The sequence below is a fragment of the Sphaeramia orbicularis genome, chromosome 7 (assembly GCF_902148855.1).
Source record: "Sphaeramia orbicularis chromosome 7, fSphaOr1.1, whole genome shotgun sequence".
NCBI classification, from domain to species: Eukaryota; Metazoa; Chordata; class Actinopteri; order Kurtiformes; family Apogonidae; genus Sphaeramia; species Sphaeramia orbicularis.
This window is the reverse complement of record NC_043963.1, coordinates 48426454-48449724: the sequence shown is the minus strand read 5'-3', so window position 1 is coordinate 48449724 and position 23271 is coordinate 48426454. Positions and strand designations below refer to the sequence as shown.

At 38.2% G+C, this 23271-nt stretch overlaps 1 protein-coding gene and 1 long non-coding RNA gene across 2 annotated transcripts in view; one reads left to right on the top strand and one right to left on the bottom strand.

Moving 5' to 3' along the window:
- Positions 1-23271, top strand: part of ctnnbl1 (catenin, beta like 1) — a 111837-nt gene that overhangs the window by 78751 nt on the left and 9815 nt on the right. Inside the window, exons 14-15 of the mRNA XM_030139487.1 lie at positions 16283-16420; positions 17839-17911. Of these exons, the coding sequence (XP_029995347.1) occupies positions 16283-16420; positions 17839-17911 (211 nt within the window). The remainder of the gene's footprint in view (positions 1-16282; positions 16421-17838; positions 17912-23271) is intronic.
- Positions 1367-22517, bottom strand: LOC115422878 (uncharacterized). Its single transcript, XR_003935885.1, has 3 exons — positions 22508-22517; positions 20072-20079; positions 1367-1487 (listed from the first exon to the last, which is right to left on the bottom strand). It is a non-coding gene; the product is annotated as an uncharacterized LOC115422878 (long non-coding RNA).

Sequence of the window (23271 nt, the reverse complement as noted above, 5' to 3'; positions counted from 1 at the left end):
TGGGGATTCACCACCAGCCCTGAATGCCCCTGTGGTGCAGCTGTCCAGTCAATGGAACACATCATGCATTGGTGCCCATTGGGCCCTCATTGCTCCGACCAAGACCTTTGGGAAGCAAATAGCCCTGCCCAGGAATGGATTCGGCATTGGTATGATAAGATATGATGATGATTCATTTGTTGTATAAAAGTGATCAGCAATTGCTAAACTTTCCATGTGATGCAAATTTCAGGTGATTGTAAAGTTGTGTGGGGTAGAAAAGGATGAATGACCAGTTGGACTAAATTCATCAGCTCTAAGATTGTGGTAGAACTCTGCTGGAATAAGGGTGAATATTTCCATTGCACTGCTACAGCGATGGCAAGATTTTAGTATCCTCCTTTATTTCACCATCAGTGTAATAGTCCCCCCTTTAAAAGTCCCCCTCCCTGCATACAAGAACAACAACCTCTGAAAAAGACACACATCTTATATGTGTTGCTTAGTTGTAGAGATTTTGTCATTTCAATATGACTACATGCTCATGTTCACATCCCACCGAAACAACCTCTCTTCTGAGCCTGTTTTATTATGCACTGCTGGAGCATCTTGCATTCAGCACTGCTAAAAAACTAGCTTAAAGGCCCTGTCACACTTTGTTGATAGAGCCAGCATGTGCCGATGTATAACAAATTTGGTGAATACGCTCCTGTACTTTGGAATAAGTTGTTGGTAAGTTTTGTGTAAGTTAAGAGCATGCCAAAGCACGCTGGTATAGGGTAGGTTGTTGAGAAATTTTGTGTTTGAAACTGAGATAAAAGAGAAACTATTTTCCAGACACACATTTTTATTTGACGCGCACATACAAAAATCTGCATGTAACACAATAAAAAGGACACTAAAATTACTTGCTACTATTTTTTGGAATAGTTTTTTATTCTCACACAGATTCCTTTTGGGAATCAAAGTAAATATGTAAGTCAGAGTGTTTCGCAAAAATGACCACTGTTGCAAAATCACTTGTGATTTATATGTGTTTAAATGGGCAGGTTCCACATGTAACGCAAATGGACACGATAGGTTATGCACAAAACCTCGAATGAGACTGCCGATTCATGAAAAACCTGCATGTCTGGAATAGATTGTCCCAATTTGGGTCCTATTTTTGGCCCCAATATTTTATTAAAAATGTGTTAATTTCGGGATGTATAATCTTTTTTGCATTTATCTGAGGTCATCCTTTAGTACATCCTGGGGGAAAAATATGCCTAAATTTCTCTTCTTTTTGGATCTAAGAAGCTGGCGAAGTGCCAGATACCAAAATAAACCCAGTTTCATGGAAGGACCCTTATACAATTGTGACACGTTCACACACATTACTTGTAAATTACTCATAACTCGAAATACACCAAGATAATGTCTAGCGTATCCAAAACTTATTTCTAACCAATGAGTAACGTGCTTTGAACCTATGTGTAACTTATATTGAACTTATCTCCAACACATATCTACGTATGTAGCTGTATTTGATGTGTTCTCACTTCTTCCAGACACGCGGCAAAGCGTTTTAGCACCTCCCCTCTGGACAGCGACCGGACTGTGTTGTTCAACAGGAGATAATACCTGTAATACCTAATATTACCATAATCTTCAAATTCAGAATTGCATTAAAAAAACTAACAAACTAAAATAAAATACATTTAAATTTAATACTCATTAATTTTCGAAAGCCACAGGGAGCCGCAGCAGAGGGATGAAAGAGCCATATACGGGTCCGGAGCCCGGTAGGTTACATAAAAAGGAACCCGTCAGTACTCCTCAACACACTGTGGTGAGAAAACAGATGGTGCATCCAGCACCAGAATACCTTCTAGCTGTCCTCCAATTTCGGCATGACCTCATTGATTTGACACTGTATCATTTGCAACACGGACAACACACTGAGCTTTCGTTGGTGTGTTATCTATAAGTTATTGAAACATTCTATGTAAGCTATGTCTACGCCAAAAAATACCCACCATGATAGTTCAGCTTATGCCAGCATTTTAGAGACATTTTAATATGGTAGTGTGCACTGCCTAAGTGTGACAGGGCCATAACAACCTAGATAACTATTAGCGATCTTCTAGAACAATAGTTGAGGGTATCAGACCCGTTTACAGCACTGGCACCAGGAAAATTAAGTGTGAATGAAGGTCTGGATATAAAATGTAGGTTAACATACTTTCATACTAGTAAGGAACTTTAGTTTCTGCGTTTTACTCAACCTACTACCACACTAGAATTAGCATTAGCAATCAGCATTGGCACAGTGATATGCCACTTACAACACTCAGAGACCAATCCCATCTTCATTAGTACATTGGTCAAGAGCACAGACAGGAGCATAATATGTAGCAGGTATGTCTAATAGGTGTACCTGTTTTTGATGGAGGGGAAAACAGGAGGACAGGGTGGAGAGAACAGAGAAACTCAACAGAAAGACTGCAGCCTGACTGGGGAACCAACATGGAATGAACAGGTTTCTAACACGCCACCCAGAATTATACAAGACTAGATGGATGGGACAAAATTTAAATACAGGAATATATTGTACCATATGACACATATGATATATTGTACCATGCTACTGCCAAGTATTGATATTTTTTATTAAACATGAAGGCTCTAAACCAGGGGCGTCAAACTCATTTTTGTTCAGTGGCCACATAAAAGATAAGATAAAATAAGATGTGACTTTATTTATCCCACCGTGAGGCGGTTTCACAATTAACAGCAGCAACATACAACAAGCAAGTGCAGAGAAACAATAGATAGAAAAACCACAAGTGAAAAATGAAAACGGAGAGTAAAGAAAGAAATTTGGTATTTAATAATAATAATGAATTATATTTCTATACCACTTTTCAAGGCACCCAAAGCACTTTACATTATTGATCCATTATTCATTCGCTCTCACATTCACATGCTGGTGGTGGTAAACTACATTTGTAGCCACAGCTGCCCTGGGGCAAGCTGATGGAAGCGTGGCTGCCAGTTCGCACCAAACGGCCCCTCTGACTATCACCAAACATTTACACACCAGTGTGAGTGACACCGGAGGCAAGGTGGGTGAAGTGTCTTGCCCAAGGACACAATGGCACATGAATAGGACAGAGCGGTATTCGAACCACCAACCTTTCGGTTTTTGGACGACCCGCTCTACCTTCTGAGCCATGGCATATATTTTTATATAAATATAGAATTAGAATTCAAATGAAATATTATTTACATTGTGGATGAACATGTATGTGGAGTGATGTGGGGGGTTTACTGAGGACTGTTGTATAGTCTGATGACTGGGGAGGAATGACCTGCGGAATCACTTCTTTGTGCACTGGGGATGTAAAGGTGTGGTGCTGAAGGAGCTACTGAGGGCCTCTGTAGTTTGATGCAGGGGGTGAGAGGGTTGTCCACGATGGATGTCAGCTTGGCCAACATCCTTCTCTCCGCCAACTCCTCGTTGGAGTCCAGCGGGCAGCCTAAGACAGAGACGGCTCTCTTAACCAGTTTATTCAGTCTCTTCCTGTCTCTGTACTACCTGCTCCCCAGCACACAATGGCAAAGAGTACTGCAGAGGCCACCACAGTGTCATAAAACATGCAGCTCCATATGATCTCAAATGGGCTGGACCAGTAAAATAATACCATAATAACCTATAAATAATGATAGCTCACAAACTTATTCACAAACTTTTGTCTATGTTTTAGACTGAAAAAGGCAAAGCTACATTCCGAAAATGTTTACATCTGCATACTATCCTTTTAAAAAATGTAATTTCTTTGGAAAAAAAAATAAGTGCAGTTTTAACAATATTATGTCTCAGTTTATCATTTACACATGCATTACAACTTACAGAGGGGGATCTACAAATACACAAAACATTTAGTAACAAGAAAAGCACTCGGAGAGCGCAGACCTCCGCCAAGACAGATCTGCCCCCCCTCCCCAATTACCACCAAAATTCAATCATTTCTTCCTTGTGCCAGTATCAGCATTTCCTGAAAATTTCGTGAAAATCCGTCCATAACTTTTTGAGTTATCTTGCTAACAAAGAAACAAACAAACGCACGCAAACACACAAAGCAAAGTGATCACAATACCTCCTGACGGAGGTAAGAAGCAGAATATTGCTAAAAGTGCACATCTCTTAAGACATTTCAGGTTCTTTTCAGTTTATTCACATTTTTTTGTGAAAGGATAGTTTGTAAATATAAACATTTTCATGTAATTTTTTTTTTTTTTTACATTAAAATAAAGAGGAAAAATTTTGGCTTTTCATTATTTTTAAGTTATTATGGTGTTATTTTACTGGTCTGATCCACTTAAGATCATATTGGTCTGAATGTGGAACCTGAACTGAAATGAGATTAACATCCTTAATTGTTAATATTGTCAGTGTCATGTTTAGATTTCACAAATTCATCCTGTTGGGCAGATTGGACCCTTTGGTGGGCTGTAGGTTTGTTGTTGCAGTGGCAGGCAGTTTACGGGGCTACATCTATATGTTCAGTAGGCTGATTAGATCAGGGTCACTGTGACCTAACAAACTACACTTTTTTTCATGGTACAAATAGTCACAGATACTAATCAAGACACAATTTCACACACACTGATAATAGAATGAAGTGATGGCATTTTGTATCTAAAAGGTCACCTTAACTTTAATATAATGAGATATGTAAAAATGCTTGTCTTAACTATATTTATTAGGAGCATTAATTCTAATTTGTACATCTGTTTATCTCATTTGTTACATTCTGTGAAGCTGACATCACAGCGTTGTGAATAAAGACAAAACACCTGCCTTTGTGTTACCAGGGGTATTTTTTCTTCCTCAGTTCCACAGGCATCTTGTATCATAGATGATATGTACAACAGAATCACTGTATTGCAGTGCTATCATTGTCATAAGGGATATTTTGTGATTGTATTGTTTTGTTTGTCAGTTTGTGGTTTCCAACTCTATTCAGCTGTGACTAAACTTATCTATTGGTTTAAGCTTATGGTATCATTAACTTTTTTTTCCCAGAAATATATTCATATTCTTTAATAGATTACTTAATAAAATATGTTTTTGGAAACAATTCAACTGTAAACATTTGAGTAAAAGACCACATCTGCGTTCTTATGGAATATGAGCATGTTGACAGCAGTGGAAATTGGAACAAATATCTGCTTTTCCTGCTTTTTATCAGGTTTGGAGAGTTCTAATCTAGTGGAATGGAATAGTAAATCATTTTCTGCTTCTGTCTTTCAGTGCCTCAGAATCAATGCGATTGATTCTTACCTGGTTGTAAAGCCATGAAGGATATGTGCATAAAGTTCTCTTCACTTTTCCTTTGTTTTGTTACCAGAGCTGCAGCTATCGATTATTTATGTAATTGATTAATCTATCAATTATTTTCTACGATCCCATTAAATTATTATTTGAATAGGCAAAAAAAATAGTAAAAATGTGAAACAGACATGTCTGAAAACGACAAACAACTTGTTTGTTCTAGAACCAGGTGAAACAACAACCACAAAAAGTATAAAAGTAAAAGGATATATAAAAAATATCATAGAGAAATTATAACAATAACAACAGTATAAAAGTATGTGTAAAAATATCTATATAGAAATGTGTGTGAAATGAGAAGCATTGTGTGATCCATCATTTACAGCAAAATATGAATTAAAGTAATGCAGCAGCATTTAGTTTTTCTTCAGCTAAAGTTCATGACATATTTAGCAATTGCTACGTACGTTCTGATCGTTCATTATGCTAACATATTAGCATTATTAACATTATTACCTAGTGTGGGCTCTGCTCTCAGGACTAATACAGACTGGGTGTTTCCACTGCAATAAAGTCATGCTCTTGTGATAAATGTGCTCCGTTCCACAGTGGATGCATTGGAAGGGATTTATTTCATATTCATTTTAAAGTGGTCCAACATTTTTGACATTTTCTACCCGGTGTGCCTCACAATAAGCATCCATGTGACACACAGAGACGGAACCAATGTTTAGTGGCAGCAGAATTAAGGAAACAAAGCTGCAATTCAGGAAAATTGTAATTGAATACTTTTTTTTAATCGATTTCAGTCGATTAATTCTTTCGTCTCTAAATGTTACCTGCCTGGTGTCTTTTGTATTTCTGTGGCTCAGTGACTGTAATACATAATGAACAGCATCTTGTGTTTTCAGCTTTTACAACTGTAAATGCAAATACAAGGTTAGAGTGTTGCTGTAATCTGCAGCAAACTCTGTCATTATCTCCAAAACACAATGACTTGTGGATATAGTCTAAGATGTTTTCTAACGTCTAATGAACATAAGTTAGCAGATGTCTGTTATCAGCCGTATGGGAAGACAATAGAAGAATGACTTTTTTGATGTGTTTGCACAAACAGTCAGCATTTTAATGTTTGGACTGACTTGAACTCTAATTGTATCATGTAGTGTTATTGGCTGTAAGTTCATGGTTTCTGCTTGTTCTGATGTTGTTTTGCCTGATGTCCACCCATAACACAAAACTATTTAATTTTTTTTTTTTTCTGGGGGGAGATTATCATAACTTGAAATCAGCATTTTGTCTCACACTTACACAAAGTTTCCCTTTTCCCCCCCCCTCAAAGTTTACCTCATTATCAACCTCTGTATCTGTTTTTTAATGAGGGTATCTAACCTCTCTCTTTGTGCTGTTTGCTTAAGCCTCTTAAAGAGCATTACGTCCTACACATCCACACACAAACACACACATGCAAACCCAGTCACTGTGGGTTTGTACAAAGTGCTGACAACTTTAATTCTGCATCTACGCATCCAAGTGGAAACGAATGCACCGGAATAACAACCAGGCCAGATACACAACACGCATACAGACACACACATACGTTGTCTTCTACACAAGGCAGTACAAACAGGTTCTCATCGAAAGTAAATGCACATACTGTATACTGAAGAACACACACACACAAGCATAAACTGAGATAAAGGTTTTCTTCCTAGACATGCATTTTTGTACATATATGATACACAGGCACAAACACACATGCATGGTTTCTCGTCTGGACACACAGCCCTTCATAAATCATACACTACTAGTCACACACCCAATGCAGCTGAGTTACAGTAAAGGGACTGCGACTGAAAATCACTGCTTATTACTTTGTCTGTACTGTAGCCAGGCTGCCAGGCTCCCCTGAGGTTGCAGTAATTGACTTGTCCAATCCTTCCTTTCAACACGTTATTCTTCTCCCCCCTCCCGCTTTTCTTCTGTCCGGTGTTTGCCAGAGGGACCGAGCTGCCACACAAAAGATATTGGCTGCAGTGTCAAAACTCGCGAGTGGACAAAACTCTGCTGCCGTAATAAATACTGCCACGCTGCCTGTTCCGGCCCCTGTTTTAATATCCCAAATGTCCACTTCCACTGCTCACAATAATGAATATTTAATGCACTTGTCATCGTTCAAAACCTTCCAGTCCCCTTACTGATCCAAAGGGAAGCTTCATTCATCATGTGTGTTGAACATCTTTTCTCCTTTCCATTATGCTGGGGGTCCCTCCGGGGTGACTGGTCTAAGACCTTATTTGAAAATGTTTTTCTTTCTTTTCTACTTTTACTACTCCACATTTTGCTTTAGGCAGGTGGGGGGGTGTTTTCAGACAGGGTTCACCTTTCAGGCAATCGTGGTGGGCCGTGCATTTTGTACCCGGGCCTTCAGTGGGGACATACTCAACTTAATCCACCTCTTAATACCGCCACTATGATGTCGCAATTATAGAAACCATCAATACTGTACAAAAAAAAAAAAAAAAATAACAAGGTGTGGCATTAAAGAGAGAGAGAGAGAGACATTTCCCGTATTAAGGGTGAATACCATTATTACTAAAGCAAGAAACCCAGTTAAGACAACTCTAAACCTCTACACCACAACCACAGCTGTACCATGTACATCATCTGGAGCAGTTCGGAATTAATATTTATCTAATAACATGACAAAACATACAAAATAAAAACATCATAGACGACTCACCAGAGATGCTCATTATTTCTTTACAAAATCCAGCCTCCTTTATTTGTGCATGAAAACTTCACTGACTCTGTCATAGAGGTGATCTGTGTGTTTCAGTTCCATCTATAAGTCCTTTTTTATGTCCGTGGAGGCCAAGGCTGAGTGTCTCCTCTGTCCAGTCGTATTCCTGGCACAAGTTTCTATTCTCTTGAGGGAAGAGAATGTCTGTTAGACAAGCTAGCTAGCGTTGGGGTTCTCCTCTCCTCTCCTCTCCTCTCCTCTCCTCTCCTCTCCTCTCCTCTCCTCTCCTCTCCTCTCCTCTCCTCTCCTCTCCTCTCCTCTCCTCTCCTCTCCTCTCCTCTCCTCTCCTCTCCTCTCCTCTCCTCTCCTCTCCTCTCCTCTCCTCCAGCTTTTCTAGAAAAGTCCACATTGACAGTGTTTTTTTAAGTATGCCCAAGACCAAATCCTTTTCCTCTCCTCCGTCAGCCATTGTGGATGTAAAATTTGTACCTCAAATGTAATAATAGTTCAAATAAATTAAACTAAAATTACCTTTTTTGGCATGAATTAAAAAGAATATTGCCAAAGCTATATCAAATAACAGTTTTACTCGTACCATCGAATCAGAGGAAGGATAAATGCTGATGACACCCTGTGAGGTGAAATTGAAATCTAATTGGTTAAAAAAACATTCCCGATACTATACAGTCTAAGTTACACAGGCCTTCACTACACAGTCTGAAGGCCCAGGGCAGATTAGATTAACCATGGCAACACATAGAGACTGAAATCTGATTGGACAAAAAATATTGCATCCACATACACATACTGGGAGCAGTGCAGCTGAGAGAAACACTAAGAAATGAAGAGAATCGTCTATTGGGAATAAATTAATACAATTTTATGGAACAAATATTAGAATTTAGGTCGTAAATGTAGGTCAGTGTTTCTGATGATGTTTAAGCCAGCAGAGAAGGCCTTGCTGGCCCTGAGAGCCCACCACCGCAGGCAATATATCGCAATGTAGGACTTGGCAATAGAGATAAAAAAAAAAAAAGAAAAAAGTAAAGCCCAAGTTAAAGTCGGAGATATCACATGGTTATGTGTTTTTAAACTCAAAAGTCTTCATGGTCAGAACAAACAGAGAATAAAAGTAAGCTTTACTTTACTTTTCTTTTTCTTTTTTTAATTATTATTGTTACATGCATCCACTGTGCATCTCCATGAGAATGTCCATTGTTACTTATTGTCTCCATAATAGTCGAGTAAAGCTTTGTTGCAAAAATTGTTGTCCAAAACAGTCATATGAACTTGATCAGGATCCGTGCTACTTCATGTGTGTCTGTTCTTATGAGCAATACTTTTTAAATGCCTACGTTTGTGTTCTTTTTAACTAATTTAGCACAAATATTTGCCTGGACTTGAGGAAGAACTGATTAGATTTTAGTGGCCAAAGTCTAAAGGTGAAGGTCATTGTGACGTCACAAACCTACGTGGACAGATTAATACCTTGTTCACACTAGCACTGATATTTTCTAATCAGAGCTTTTCTTTATTTGTTTTTTTTTGTTTGTTTGTTTTTTAAATCATTTTTAACTCTGTTCATGCAATAATGCCAATATAACTGCAAACTGGCACAAACTCAGACAAAGCATAGTTTGTGTTGGATGTAACAGATTTAGAGGTTTTCATGAAGGTGAAACAGCAACTACTGGTTCAGTTATAAAGTTAACTTACCTCTAAAATTCCTTACATGATGTCCATAACGCTGACCCGGTCCATCTTCCAAAGGTATTGGTGCTGACCTCAATCTACTGCAGCTCATACACATTTATACACCTGGATTTGATGTTTCAGGTGCAGCTTCGTCACACACTTAACAGACTTGAGCAAAATGGGATGTAACGCTATTGATGAAGAAAATGCATGGATACACACAATCTGGAGTGTCTGAAAATGTCACTTTATTTTTTCTTAAAGTGGCATTCATGTGTGGACGAGTAACCCAAACATGGAGAAAAGTATCTGTTTTCCTTAATATCTGCATTAGTGTGGACGGGGCATTCGATCCGAGGATAGAAGACACACGTTTTTAAAGTAACACAATACTAATGTGTAATTACTGAGATCGATGTTTGGTGCAGTAAGTCAGCTTTCCTGTGTCTTATCGTGCTGTCCACCAGTCTTTCACATCACCGTTGACTTCTTTCTGCTGCTCCTGGAGCTGAAATACAAGCAGCTCAGCTCTGCTTGGGGCTCTGATGACCATCCATCTCATTCTTGATCACATTCCAGAGGTTTTGTAGCAGGTCTGAATGTGCAGAGTACTTTCCTTTGTTTTCAGAGCTGTAGTTGTTGATTTCCCTATTCGTCTAATGAATTCTTTAATTGTTGCAGTTCTGTTGTGATTAATCTCTAATCCTTTATCAATGCTCTTCCTGTGACCTCCTCTGCCTGGACCACTGATGCATTTCCACTGAATGTGTTCGTGGTATTTATTAGGCTCAATGGCTTTTCGAGGTGTTGCTGATGAAGCATTTAAAGCTGACACAGTCAAGCTCAAACTGTCTGCAGAGTATCTCCTGTTCCTCCTCTGTTATTTTACTACCTCTCCCACTTTGGCAATTTCTTTATTGTAATGCACAAACTAAATGACCCCTGACTGCAGGGTAAAAAATACCCTACTATTATCACCCAAATCCTGACACTTGCATTGTTTTCTTTTACATTTTTCCTCCATTCACAAGTATTTTCACAAACATATTTTCCCCCAAACACCTGAAGGTTGACCAGGTAAATCCACAAGGAGACTGTTATGTTTTTTTCATTGTTCCTCTAATTAAATCTTTATTCATGCAGCATAGTTGTAGAAGTGCAGTAGACAGATTAATCAGGGATTTTTAAGCCTCTACATGGCACAGACGTGGGTTGTACAAAAGGATTAAATCGTAAGAAAAAAAAAAGCCTCATTAGTTGTATTTCCCCAAGTCTTTTTCTCCTTCTCTTGCTCTCAGAATTAATTTCTGATAGCGGAACCACATCTCCATCGACTGTACAGTATTTGTGCGTTGTTGCCACTGAGCTCCGTGTGTGTTGTTTCACGCCGTGAGCCGAGGTCCCGTCCTTATGCAGCCGATGACTATAAATGGAGGCATGTGGTTATAATTGAGTTGTCCAAGTCTTTTACAGAGAACGCCTCCAGCTTCACTTTGCATCGGTCACCAAGAGCAGTAAAGGGGATGACAGGAAATAGGCTTACCTTCCTATGCGATACAAAGAGAGAACGTATGTGTGTGTGTGTGTGTGTGTATAGATGCTACTGAAACCCTCTAGTGCTGTATGTCTTCTTATACATGCATTTATGTATGTATGTCTGCACTGGTTTCTATGCATTAAATTATCTCGGTGTACATCCTGCTTGTCTGACTTGTGTTACTACTGCCTCAAGCGACTGTATCCCCTCCTAATGATAAGTCAGGTCGACCTAGAAACTGAGCCAATCTTTTTTTCTGGTTTACTTTCACATCACTTTGTTCAGGAGTGCTAGTTGACGGCAACAAGGCCAACCTTTGGGACTCTTTTACAACGCCATAATTCTCCACTTTGCAGTAACACAGGATTCTGGGCCATTTTTTTTTTTTTTTTTAACCCAGAAGACGAGATAAGATAAACGACCTACATTCAGTGGCTTTATTAATGCTCTGTGTTTTTAATTATTCGTATTGTTTTCCATCTTTAACCCTTAAAGATTCAGAACTACTTTTGTGTCAACTTATAAATTATTTTTGCTCTAAATCTAATCTTTCTAAAAATTATTTATCACCAGTTATTATAATCTTATCCTCTGCATTTTGGATTTTTAACTGTAGATCAGGTAGGTTCTTATATTTAGTTTAATGATCATGTAGATGTTCATGAAAACTCAGATTAAAATTGATGGTTATTATATCAGAAACAGAGAAAACTGAAGAAAAAGGGACTTTTTCAGCTAAGATGTGTCTTTGTGTTTCCATCCACTGTCGCTGATCCAACTCCATGGGTTCTACTGGTGAAACACTGTCGTAGTAAATGATGGTGTTTCCACGTTCACTATGGAGCCTCTGAACGTCCAAATGGGTCATATCTGATGACCATGAAATAATGACAAACTGCATTTTACACCAATTATTTACATATATTGATAGGACTAGTGGATCATCAGATATTAAACATATTACATCAGTAGATCTTTTTGGCCAGTGGTGGATGGGTTTTATGGGTTAACAGGACAGAGCTGACTCTGTACAGTAGTTTATATCTGCTTGTCTTTTTTTTTTACTCTAGATGAAAGTTGCCTTGATTTTAAAGGCCCTGTCAAATAAATGAATATGTTGTTTTGTGTCCCTGCTCTGCAACCTGCAGCTTAGGCAGTTTTCCTAGAATAGTTTTTTTTACTGTAAACCTCAAGAGGCCCCCTTCGATTGAGGCATGTTAATGAGTTGAACTTAGCAGCTATAATTGGATGTTACAGTCTAATTGATCTTTAAGGACAAGGCCTTTTGGAAGTTTTAATTTTCTCTCAGATTAGATCATTGGGATGTAAATGTCATGCGTGGTAGCCTTTAGCTCCACGCTGTAAGCTATTTGTTTTCATTAGGAACACTTTGAAATGTTGCCCTTTTTGTTGATTTACTGTCACATAGTGTAGTGCAGTGTGTTTTTAATGCAGAGCTATCATCTCCAAGACTGAATAGATAGAGATTCAGCCTGAATGTATACATTAATCAAACACAGTGCATATGAACAGCTTTTTACTAATGCAGACTCCAATACACAACCACTGTGAAAACATGTGGAGGAAGTGGCTGGATTGTATGTTTTATCTTGCTGGAAGGATATGGATTATCAGCCATGAGATATCTTGTCTCACATTCACATTTTGACAAATATTTCACCTTTTTCTTATGTGTTAAGATAAAATAAATAAATCCTTTTTTTATTAAAAAAAAAGATAAAATGAATGAAATTATCAGGAAACGACCAATTATTGGCCATAAACTATTTAATACTCACTTTATATGTAAACATTTCACCAGGTCTTGCATTTAAAACCACATAAGTTATCTCTGTCAACATTAGTGGGAAGTCTAGAACCGGAACACACACACAGCTGTAAAAATCACCAAAGAGTTATTACTACATCTTTGCTGACTGTATCACTCTCTGAATGAAGTGTGGATTCCATTGTTTACAGACATCTGCATTGTGGAATCGTCACATTTTTTTCTTCAAACACAAACTCATAGGTAGTCAATATTATGTATCATCATCATGTGTATTATGATGTATGTTATAATCTTCACGTGGATCAGCTGATAGTTTACATTATAGCTCTGTTAGCTCAGCTCTGTTTTTAAGACAGAAAACAGCCACAGTAAATCCACAAATCACCTCCAAACAAACAAGGTCAGAACTGTCACAGTTTAGACTGAACCATGGATCAACAGCAACTCAGCAAAGATAAGAACATCCCATAATAACCGTCTACCTTCATAAGCCTCAGAATCAAACTCACCCGTGTAGAGCAAACGCTGTGATTTCATCATCAAACTCCATTCTTTTCATTTAGAGCTGTGTCTAGTGGAGAAAACAATGCATCTAGGTTTTATCAGAGTCACTTTCTTTGACTCTACTGGTTCTCATTCTCTAATCAACCTTAGTGTTAGATTTTGTCACAATGGGAGACCAGCAGAATGACTCACTAATCCCTCTAGTGGTCAAAGTGAAAGTCAGCCCTGGCGGTGAATAAATTCAGTGCACATTTCGGCCATAACATCAGGGCCCGTATTCCTAAAGATTCTGAGAATCCTCTCAGAGAGCTAAAACCTAAAAATTCCTAGCAAGGAGTCTTAGCATAGGAGTGATTCCGTAACTCTGAGCAAGGAATGGACAGAAATTCCTATCTTAGTGAGGAGATGTGGTTGACCCCGTTGCTAGGTATGAGTCATCATTCCAAAAGCTGTGATTGGTTGATCCTAAAAGCTAGAAAAAAAAACAAAAAAACTTTTGGTGATAATGGGCAAGGGATGGACCCTCAAATCAATAAACTTAATCATAGAATCTAATCTTATGAAGACTCTGTAATTGTAAATAATATTTCACATAAAAGAAAATATCTGTTAAATGAATAGTAAGCTGTCCTTTAAAATTATCCTACAAAATGTGTGAAAAAACTCAGGCCCACTTGCACAGTATTCACATAGTGATAGTTATATTTATTTGCTCATATTAATTGGCATGCTGGCAATTTTTGCACTTTCAACTTTCAAAATTTCAACTCAATTTTGGTACTGGGACCATCGATTACACCCACAACACCGGGGAATCCTGCGATGTCCATAAATACCCTTTTGTGAGCTTGTAAAGTCTGGGCATCCAGTGGAAATGAAGCAAATTGTCTCACAATATGAGGTTGTGACAATGCTGTCAGTGTTTGCTTGATGACCCTGCTGATGGAGGGTTGTGACAGACCCAAGTCATCACTGCTGCATTGTTGCATTATCCCTGTTGCCAAATACCTCAGTGTTGTGATAATTTTCATTTCGGATGGTATTGCATTGAGGTGTTGGGTTGGAGAAGTAAGTGCATCTCTAATGAGATCAACCGCAAACATGATTCCTGCACGATCCAATCTGTAGCGTTTAATTAATTCACTGTCATCCAGTTTTTGGAGAATATCCCTCCTGCCTCTTCTGTCGGCCATTTTGTCCTCTGCTTAAGGAACTCCCGAGCCCCTTAAAAGTCCTCTTCCCTGCTCTTAACAGATCTCACCTTAGGAGCTCTCTTAAGGGCTAGGATTCTTTAGGAATAGCTTTTATCTTTACTAGGATCTACTCTTCATTTTTAGGGGAAATTCTAAGAAAACATCATGATTCTAAGAATTTTCTTAGAATTTGGCCACTGGGAGCAACTCTTTGCGCTATGAATTTTTAGGAATACGGGCCCAGAACTCTTCACTCTAAACACTGTATTTGTAGTTCTATGTCATTTAAAGGTATAAGCATGCAAACATTACACACAGTCTTAAGAGTAAAAACACATTCACATCACATTCTGTTGGGTTTTAGTTAAATACCTGACCATCAATACCCACAAAATGACACCCTAAAATAAAATTAACTAAATGAAATTTTAAAAATAATTAAACTAAATGAAAAAAAAAAAAGTATTAGTATAAGACCCCAAATAAAGCAATAGGTGCTGTAGTGACTCCTGGAAAGAAATGATAGCAAGTTAAAAGAAAAGCTGGTGTTTCCTGAATAGGAGAATAGAATTTTTGAAACCAGAGTCTGTGGCAGAACAATGTAAAGTAGTTTTCTGTTGGCTTCCGTCTTTAAATTAGTAGTTGCCCCATCATTGGAACACAGACGAAGCATTACCCTCTTTACCTTAAAAAAAAAAAAAAAAGGTAGATGTAGCAGATTTTTCAAGTTGTTCAGTGATTCAGATGAAAAAGCAAAAAATCCAGAGTTCTCAGAGTTCAACCAGTTGTGATAAAGGTCCTCATTGGCAGGGAACTCAAAAATGAAATGCTTAAAAATATATAGTGTTTTTTAATGCTAGAATTTTAAAAAACATAGTTCCTCATTGCACTTTATACCACCTAAAACGTCTGAAAATGACCAGAAAAGCCACAGGAGACAAGTAGACCCACAAACTACATATTTAATGCAAAGTTTTTCCTCATTCAAAGAAGTCCAAGTGTTTCCACAGAGGTTCCAACATCTGAACATCTGAGCCTCTGAATCTCTCCGATGAATTCCAGTCCAGATTTGCTTCTCCCCCTCAGGTCTGGCTCTTGATCTCTAATGATGATTAATGTGTTCTGTGTGCATATTGGCAGCGTGGCCTTATTGGCATACTGACAGGGTTGTTAAGATGGATAACTAAGCAAGCGTTTGTATATATGTGCTGGTGTGGGAGCACCAGCAGTGGAGGACACAACCCCTCCCCACCCCCTCCTCTTGGTGCTTAGCCGCAAAATCAATTGATTTGTGTGTCTGGTCAATGGAGAAAATGGATTTGTGGAAAAGCTGAAAAACAACACCTAAATTAAAGTAAGTGTCTGATTTTTAGTGTTTGTTGAATCAGTTCCCGAGTTGCAGAGAATAAATTCCCCTCTTAACAAACAGAGCTGCAGTTTTATCTGGCCTTGCCATGCATAAAAACGTCATGTTCTGGCTTTACAAATGTGTTTTACCTTTTTGTGTGTCTGTGTGTAGGAGATGGTTCGGCGTGGGGAGATCCTGGATGACAGCATGGAGGATGAGTTCTACCTTCGCCGTCTGGACGCCGGACTATTTGTCCTTCAGTTGATCTGTTACATTATGGTGGAGATCAGCAACTCAGGGATACCACAGGTACACACATACACACTTGTAGTAGTTTCCTCTCAGATTCAGACTGAGTAATAGGTAGGCTCTGGCTGTTACTGCTGCTGTCATCTATGCTGCAGGTGTTGATTTATAGTTGTGTGTAAGATCTCTAACCTCATCCACTACATGGTCATTAGTAATGTACCGATCCGATACTGGTATCGGATATTGGTCCGATCCAGACACAAAACGCTGGATCGGATATCGGTAAAAAAGTTCCGGTCCATACGACCAATCCAAAGTGATTATTTTATTCATCGCATTACTTTGCTGATCTGTGTTGCACACTTTGTGACACCACTGTCAGTGCGATGGCTGAGTTATTCATTGTGGCAGAGATCTTTGATTGTGGGAAATGAAAAGTAACAATAATTTAGCATAGAGGCAGCTAACAGCAAAGGGTCGGCAGTGTGACAGTATTTTACACTTGTCATACCAACAACTTCTACTGCTACTTGCAGCATCTGTAAAGCATTTGTTCCAAGAGGCAGCGGCAACATTGCCAAGTACAACACAACTAACCTTATTTAGCATTTACAGAAGCGTCACGTCAAAGAGTACAGCTAGTATAGCAAAACTAAAGCTCATGGGCCCAAGCAGTTTACCTCTGGTTAACTGAGAAGGAAAATACGTTTTATGATTAACTCTACACTACTACCCACATGTGTATGTTTACATTTTCTCATTTGATGTTTTTAAGTACAGGCTTTATATTTCCTGACCAGTTGGGTGCCTCAATTAAAAAAACATATTTTCCTTGTCATTTCTTTTTGTCTTGACTGATTTTGATACAATGATTGGCACACATGTTTTTTAAAACAATGAGTGACAAGTTAGACTCTTTACATGTATTTCTTACTTGAGGATCTAGAGTGAAAAGTGACTAATATTACCTTAATTAATTCCCAGTTTCTTTCTCACTCTGCGTAATAAAAGTGAATTTAACAGTGGTATCAGTCGGTATTGGCAGAGATCGGCAGTCCTGGTATTGGATTGGTATCAAAGCTCAAAATATTGGATCAGTACATCCCTAATGGTCATTGTAAAGCACCTTCAGGCCATATTGCTGCTTAGATTTGCCACAGTCACTGTTTTTATTCAACAATACAGTGAGAGAAGAGGCTATACATACAGGGGTTGGACAAAATAATGGAAGCACCTTCTATGATGCCACAATGTTAGGTGTTTCCATTATTTTGTCCAACCCCTGTATATTCATAGAACTGGACTTTCGTCACATGACTTTATTCCTCTGTGTCAGTAAAAGCTGAGATTTACCCCTGAATCATTTATGTTCTTCAACAAATAAAAACGTGAATCCCATTGTCAATGTCCATAGTTGTAAATGTTTATTTGATAGCTGCCATGATTCCACTTAACTAGACACCCTGTCCTCCCTTTAGCTCCGACAGAGGGTCCATCAGATTCTCAACCTGAGGGGGGGGTCGGTCAAAGTGGTCCGCCACGTCATGAGAGGTGAGTACTGGATTTAATATCAAGAAGAGACATTTTATAGAATGCCCTGTTTTTGAAAGGACTACATGTAGTATTTCTGCTTTCAAATATTTTAAATGACCTAAAAGAACTGTTATCGCTACGTGTTTTATCTAACCAGTATGTTGACACAGTTAAACAGCCAAACTCCAGGAACCAGGAGTCTTCATGTGACAGGTGAAAACGTATGAGTGAAATTATACAAAACAAAGAAAAAGAAAAGCCTCTTTCAGCTAACAGAAATGCATGTACATCATTATATGTAAGAATATAAATATCTTACTTCATTAATATGCTAATACGATCATTCATAAATTGTGAAACGTTATAGATATGCTAATGAAGACATTCAAACATACCAGCATAGATTGTTAACTCATTAGCATAAAACTAATGTGTTATGAATGCTATGAACTACTACCAAACAAAGTGAGCTTAAGTCTCTCAAACATCGTATTTCCAGCATTAAACAACCAAACTTAGAGCCATTGCTTTCAAGGGTGTTGGAGAAGTTAACAAGCTTCACCTGTGAACACATCTGTATCTCTCACCATGTGCTTTACTGTTTAGGCTCTAACCCAGTGGTTCCCAACTTTTTTTTGGCTCGTGACCCCATTTTAATGCCACAAATTTCTGGCGACCCCAGACATTCAAAACAGAGATTTTTTTTTTTTTTGGCTAAAATTAATTTGTCTTGGATCATGTAATAGTTTGCTATACTATGTTGCAAATGAACGTTAATTTTAGGTGACATTTAGGCTATATAATGTATATTTTTTATGGACGGAGGCAGAAAAGCCAGGTGTAGATTACTGCACAAAGGTAGAATTTTATTTTCCTTGGTCAGGATATGTACAGTCAGTCCGGCTTGGATTTACAAGGCTGACAATTAATACTGAACAAACAATAACTCAAATTATGAATTATGAAAGACCTGCAGCATCTGAAACTGACCACAATGAACATTTGAAAGATAAACAGTATCACAGTGCTTCACTTTCAGCTTCAGAGTTTGTCATGTCTTTTATGGATTGTGATTGTATCTCTCAATTCACCTCATATTTTTTATTAGTGAGTTTTTATTTTTATTTTTATCAATTACTAGAAATTTCAGGCGACCCCATTTGAATTCCAGGTGACCCCATGTGGGGTCCCAACCCCAAGGTTGAAAAACACTGCTCTAACCCATAATACATAGCGCAACTCTTAAATCATTTAAAAAAAAATAGGTCAGTGTAATTAATCAATTTCTAGGCTTCAAACTTCAGCTGTAATTTATTTTGCCACTACATGAATTATTATTTATCAAACATTTTAAATGATTTGCATGTAACTTATTTAACTGAACATCTGAGGACAGAACAGTATCATTAGAATGTTGAGGGTAAAGAGCTATGAAGTTCTGTCAGAAATAACAGTGTATTGGATTGTAGAGATATGAACTGAATGTATTCATACTGACAGATTTATGTGACCACTAGAGGGAGTAGTGAGTCACCCCATCAGTTTCCCATGATGATGAAAACTAACGCCACAGGGCCTTTGACCAAAGTGTCAGAGTCAGAAAGTGACAAGATGGGATGAGAACCACTCATATGGCTTTTATACTTGCAGGGGTCTGCACTGGTTCTGGCTCCAGAACCCAAATTTGAACCAACTGACACATTCAGAACCTGAAAAAAATAGGTTCAGAACCTTAAAAGTTATTTCTCAACTGAAAACAAAAAGAAGTTGGTTCCTTGTAAACCGTGACATCATCAGTGGGCGTGTCATATTCTAGGTTATGAAGACAAATGAGAAACGCAAAGAAACATCTTCCCACTTTGGTTCCTTTTTAAAACCAATGTGAACATAGTGTGATTCATTGTAAAGCACCAAGGTTCTGAGAGTCCAGAACAGAATCCGAACCATGTCTGCCTTAAAGCACCAAAAGAAACACTTTTAGAGTCAAAGTGATAAAAGCTGGAAGCACTGTTGTTGTTTTCTCCATTGGACACAGCTCTAAATGAAAAGAATGGAGTTTGATGGTGATTGTTCTACATGGGTGAGTTTGATTCTGAGGCTTTTGAAGGTATACAATTATTATGGGATGTTCTTATCTCTGCTAAGCTGCCATTTGTTGATCCACTGTTCAGACTAAACTGACAGTTCTGACCTTGTTTGTTCGATTCCAAATAGATCTTTAGTGCAGCTATTGATAACACAAACTGTACAGAAAACACAGGTGATTTGTGTTTTTACTGTGGCTGTTTTGTGTCTAAAAACAGAGCTAAGCTAACAGAGCTATTATCTAAACTATCAACTGATATAGCATCTGATGTTTGTTAGACACAGTGTTATTTTGAGTGAATCTATGAGTTTTTGTTTGAAGGAAAAAATGTGATGATTCCACCAAGCAGATTTGTGTAAACAATGGAATTCACTCTTAATTCAGTCTGTAGAACACTGTACATACACTCTGTAGAGATGTAATGGTAATTCTTTGGTGATTTTTGCAGCTGTGGTTATATTCTGGTTCTAGACTTCCCACTGCTGTAGACAGAATATTATTGCTTTATGGAACATGCAATGTTTTTACCTTCAAGACCAGGTGAAATATTTACATGTAAAGTGAGTTTTCTTTCCAAAACTAGAGCTAAGCTATAGCTCTACAGAGATAATGTGTTGGAATGCATTTGCATCTTTGGCATAATGTTAGAGCTGTTTATTCAAAACACTAATTATTAATTTTTTTAGGACATTTCATAATATTTGAAAGTAGAAATATTACATATCAACCCCTTTAGCATTACTGTCAGACACTGGTGTATCTGCTGGTGTTCTGCAAGTAATGGACATTTGACTTCCAGCGTTGCAGGTGTTTTCATCAAGTTAGCTTTACCATGAGGAGTTTGATCTCTTCCTCATCCCCAGCTCCAATTTCTAGTCCCATTATAGTCCCTTCTGCAAATGGAAATGTCTAAATGCTAAATTCAGGGCTTCAATACCAATGGGCGACTTCAAGGTTACTGCGTCCACTTCTTTCATAAAGTCTTGCAGCTAGTTATACTATTCTGACCTCAATATTTCTTGTGCTTCGAGTTGAAGCTAAACTAATCCACAAGCCTCAAAGCTCTTTAAATGCACAGTAGGAGCCGAACTACTGCAGCCCAGTGCACACTGCTCTGGCATGACAAGTCCAAGGCTGGCCTGCTTCCTTTCAGCTGCTGTTTGCACCACCAGATGTGATTGTGTCCTGTCAGATGTGCAGGTTACCCTGGCTTATCCTTCACCTCAGAGTGAAATATACAGCCATATACAACACCGCCGGCCCCTGCATCTAAATAAATCTCTAGGCGCATTTTATCGACACTTTCTTAAAATCCTGTTCCTGAGCACTTTCTGCTTCTGCAAAGAGCAAATGTTTCCGAGGGGGATGTCGGTGTAATCGCTGCTGTTTTGGCTGTGGTTGTTGTTTGATAACAGGCTCATGCTGTTTGTCTGCCAGTGCAGTTGTGCTGGAATATAATGAAATGCTATGAATTATGTCATTCTTCTGTATCCATTTGAACAAAAGAAAAGGTTCAGATAAACTTTTGTACTAAGGCACTTCCCTAATGCTGCTTTAGACAATGCAGTAAAAATGTCTTTTATCTGTAGCGTCGTAATTGATTCACACTGTCATTGTGAGAGACGCATAGACATTCTGTCATTCACTCTTCCTTCCCATCGCAAAGATTTCCCGTCCCTGCTGTGTTTGTTTTCTGCTCTCAAAGACCTAGCAGGTGTGTTATTTTCTACTCGCCGTCACATCCATCCTCCCTGTATCATTGTCGGATAAAGCTGGAGGACGAGGCTCCGTTCACATCCCCTCTGGCTCTCAGTGGCATGTAGCAATGTAGATAGAGCCATCCGTCACGCACGGCTGTGCCAGCGGCGTGGCAACACTCCAGCCCTGTGTGTGTGTGTGTGTGTGTGTGTGTGTGTGTGATCCTAAATGTGTTGCTTTTGTCTCTGCATATTTGCATACACGGATGCCTTGCTTGTCCTCGTTTCTACAGCATGTTTTTGCTTACTAACATAATTTAGTCTCAGTTTTGGCATATACATATGTATATGTATATATTTATTTTTATATATATATATATATATATATATATATATATATATATATATGTGCCTTCACTTGCTTTTATGTGCATAATTTTACATATTAACAAAGCATTAAGAAAAGGCCCAGGTAATCTACGTTTCCTTTGAGTTTCACTGTGCATATCATACATGTCAGCCTTGGGAACACATTCTACATATTAATGTTCATGTTATGTGAGCTTGTCCTTGTATGATCTTGATGTGATTTATTTATTTATTTATTTTTAGTAAATAGTTTTTAACCCATGGAGACCCAACACATCCACCACCAACCAAAAGTATCTACTGTTTTAAAATGTTTAACACTTGTTGATTCATTAATCCTATCAATACATGTAAATAATTGAGGTAAAATACAGGTTGACATCTTTCCGTGGTCATCAGATAGACCCATTTGGATGTTCAGAGGCTCTGTAGTGAACATGGAAACACATCATCTTCTACAACATTGATTTACTAGTAAAACCCATGGAGCTTGATATATGACACTGAATGGAGATACTTATTTTTATGCTGAGTTAAAGATATATTTTGTTGAAATTTTTTTTTTCTTTTTTGATCTATCAGCCTTTTGTGAGATCAGATTTTGTGAACATCTACATGATCAGTAAATTACATAAAGGAAAATACCTGATTTTCATTGAAAAGTGCAAAATACAGAGGATAATATAATAAATGGTGAAAAATTGCTCGAGAAAGAAAAATAAATCACTTGGAAGTTGTGACAAAAATAGTTGTGAGTCTTAAAGGGTAATGCAAATGTCTGAGTCTATGACAGGAATAGCAGTCTGTGTCCTGCCTGTGTGGGTTTTTTAATATGTGGCTTCATCCTTTGCATCAGGCCACACCGCTGAGCCCTCTCTCATTTGAAGAGCCTCACCCGGTCAATGTGAGACTGCAGAAAAAGGTTAAACACATGCAGAGTGTGTCCCTGACTCTGCCATCTTGACCTTAATGGTTTCAGCACTGATTTTAATGACGTTTAGAAAATCTGATCTAAATTTGCCCTTCGTCATTTTTTTTGTACATCACAGGTTGTAATCATAAAGAGATGTACAGTGTCTCTCTTTATGGTGAGGGGCATGACATAAACCCAGTCTTCAACAATGTTAATACCACTGATGGCCATAAATGCTGCTTCAGAAATGCTTCTCTCCTATCCGCTTACATTGAACTTCTATCCACTTACAGGGTGGGGAAGCAAAATTTAC